The 2,278-nt window shown below is 39.3% G+C and overlaps 1 protein-coding gene across 1 annotated transcript; it reads right to left on the minus strand.

The window, feature by feature from the left end:
* Window positions 1-1,372: 1,372 nt before the first annotated feature.
* On the minus strand, window positions 1,373-1,988 carry LOC115949926. Its single transcript, XM_031067187.1, has 2 exons — window positions 1,924-1,988; window positions 1,373-1,790 (listed from the first exon to the last, which is right to left on the minus strand). Exons 1-2 carry the CDS (start codon window positions 1,986-1,988, stop codon window positions 1,373-1,375), a joined length of 483 nt encoding a protein of 160 aa, XP_030923047.1.
* Between the last annotated feature and the right edge of the window lie 290 nt (window positions 1,989-2,278).

Genomic DNA, 2,278 nt, shown 5'->3' on the forward strand with positions numbered 1-2,278 from the left:
GTGCCACTGCTTTAATTAAAATCTCCTTGCCACCCATTGAGAGCATTTTTTCCTTCCACCCTGATATTTTTTTCCCCACTTTCTCTTTTATTTTAGCAAAGACCTGGTTCTTGGACTTTCCAATTATAGAAGGGAGGCAGAGGTATTTACCATGCCTTGTGTCTTGCATAGGACCAAGAGTGCCCAAGACCTCATTCCTTGTGTCGGGTGTTGTATTTTGGCTGAAGAACACTGAACATTTGTCTGCGTTAATTTTCTGCCCCGAAGCCAACTCATACTTCTCTAGAATCTCCACCAAAGTTTTCTTTCTTGCCTTTCTACCTTACAAAATAATAAACTATCATCTGCGAAGAAAAGATGGGTGATTTTAGGGCCCCCCCTGCAAATGGAAATGCCACTGAGCCCCTGGTTGTTATTTGCCTCCACAGTCATGGCTGAAAATGCCTTTGTACATAGCAAAAAAAGGTATGACGACAAAGGGTCTCCCTGCCTTAACCCCTTCGACGGTGTAATGCACCCATGACTCTCACCATTAATTAGGACAAAATAAGAGACAACAGTTATACACCTCAGAATCCAATCCACCCATCTCTAGTGGAAGCCCAACCTCCTCATGACTTTTTTCTATAAAAATCCACTCAACTCTATCGTAGGCTTTGCTCATGTCCAGTTTTACCGCCATGTAACCATCCTTCCCACTCTTCTTGTGATCTAAATAATGCATTAGCTCAAAAGCCACCAGTATGTTGTCGGTAATGAGGCACTCTGTCAAAAAGGAACTTTGATTTTCTGATATAAGATGAGGGGAACCACTTTGAGGCAGTTAGCAAGAACTTTGGATATCAGTTTATAAGCCACATTACTGAGACTTATGGGACGAAAATCTTTCTTCTTAGATGGATGCTTAACTTTTGGCACAAGAGCAATGTTAGTTCTATTTAGTTCAGCAAATGGAGCATTGGAATTAAGCACATTAAGGACCATATTAGCAGTATCATAACCAACAATGTTCCAATACTTTTGATAAAAAATAGCTGACATACCGTCCGGGTTGGGGGCTTTTGTAGGGTGCATCTGTTGGAGTACTTCTTTGACCTCATCCATGGTAAAATCACGGGTTAGATCATTATTCATCTCCCTTGTAACCTTGGCTGGAATTAATCCTTACTCATCCAATTCTCATAATTTGGATCTTTCTTATCAAGAGGGTTATCCATCACATATTTGAACTTTTGTTTTTCTTGCAATAAGTTTTTCTTGTGTCCTAGACATATAGTTTATACTATTCAACTTTTCTGAAAGGGAAAAGTTTTTTTTTTTTTTGAGAAGCCAGATCAAGGACCTGGGCCATTTATTGAAACCAAACTCGAAGTTAGTGAACATCATGGAGAACTAAAGGGGCAATGTCTGCTGGCACTTCATGCAGCCAAACTTGAACCCCAACAAATAGCTTAACTTTTTTAGCTAGAGCATCAGCTACTAAATTACAACGACGATTAACAAAAACAAAGTCTACAAACTGAAAAACAGCAGAGAGCATGCGTATATCATCTAGAATGTTGCCGAAGCTAGTGAATGCACCTGCATCGTGTAGAAGGGTGTTAATGACAATTGCTGAATCACCTTCAAACACCACTCGAGTAATTCCCCGTTCCAAAGCAAATTGGACAGCCTTCAAACATGCTAAGGCTTCTAGATCTACCACTGATTGGGCCGTGGGAATGGAAGAGGACAAAGCACCTTCAACTTCACTTGCATTGTTATCGACAACGACACCAATGCCCACCAAACTTGATCAATGAAAAACCGCGGCATTGAAATTTATCTTTAAGCAATGAAGCATTGGAATTAAGCACATTAAGGACCATATTAGCAGTATCATAACCAACAATGTTCCAATACTTTTGATAAAAAATAACTGACATACCGTCCGGGTCGGGGGCTTTTGTAGGGTGCATCTGTTGGAGTACTTCTTTGACCTCATCCATGGTAAAATCACGGGTTAGATCATTATTCATCTCCCTTGTAACCTTGGCTGGAATTAATCCTTACTCATCCATTTCTCATAATTTGGATCTTTCTTATCAAGAGGGTTATCCATCACATATTTGAACTTTTGTTTTTCTTGCAATAAGTTTTTCTTGTGTCCTAGACATATAGTTTATACTATTCAACTTTTTTGAAAGGGAAAAGTTTTTTTTTTTTTTTTTTGAGAAGCCAGATCAAGGACCTGGGCCATTTATTGAAACCAAACTCAAAGTTAGTGAACATCATGGAG

This window comes from Quercus lobata, chromosome 6 (assembly GCF_001633185.2).
Source record: "Quercus lobata isolate SW786 chromosome 6, ValleyOak3.0 Primary Assembly, whole genome shotgun sequence".
NCBI classification, from domain to species: Eukaryota; Viridiplantae; Streptophyta; class Magnoliopsida; order Fagales; family Fagaceae; genus Quercus; species Quercus lobata.

Excerpts from the sequence above, each read along its gene's own strand:
- LOC115949926 (XM_031067187.1), bottom strand. The coding sequence starts at position 1,988 with ATGGATGAGGTCAAAGAAGTACTCCAACAGATGCACCCTACAAAAGCC. Across the intron at positions 1,791-1,923 it reads GCCCCCGACCCGGACGGTAT|TTTGGTGGGCATTGGTGTCG; the intron begins GTCAGTTATTTT and ends TCATTGATCAAG.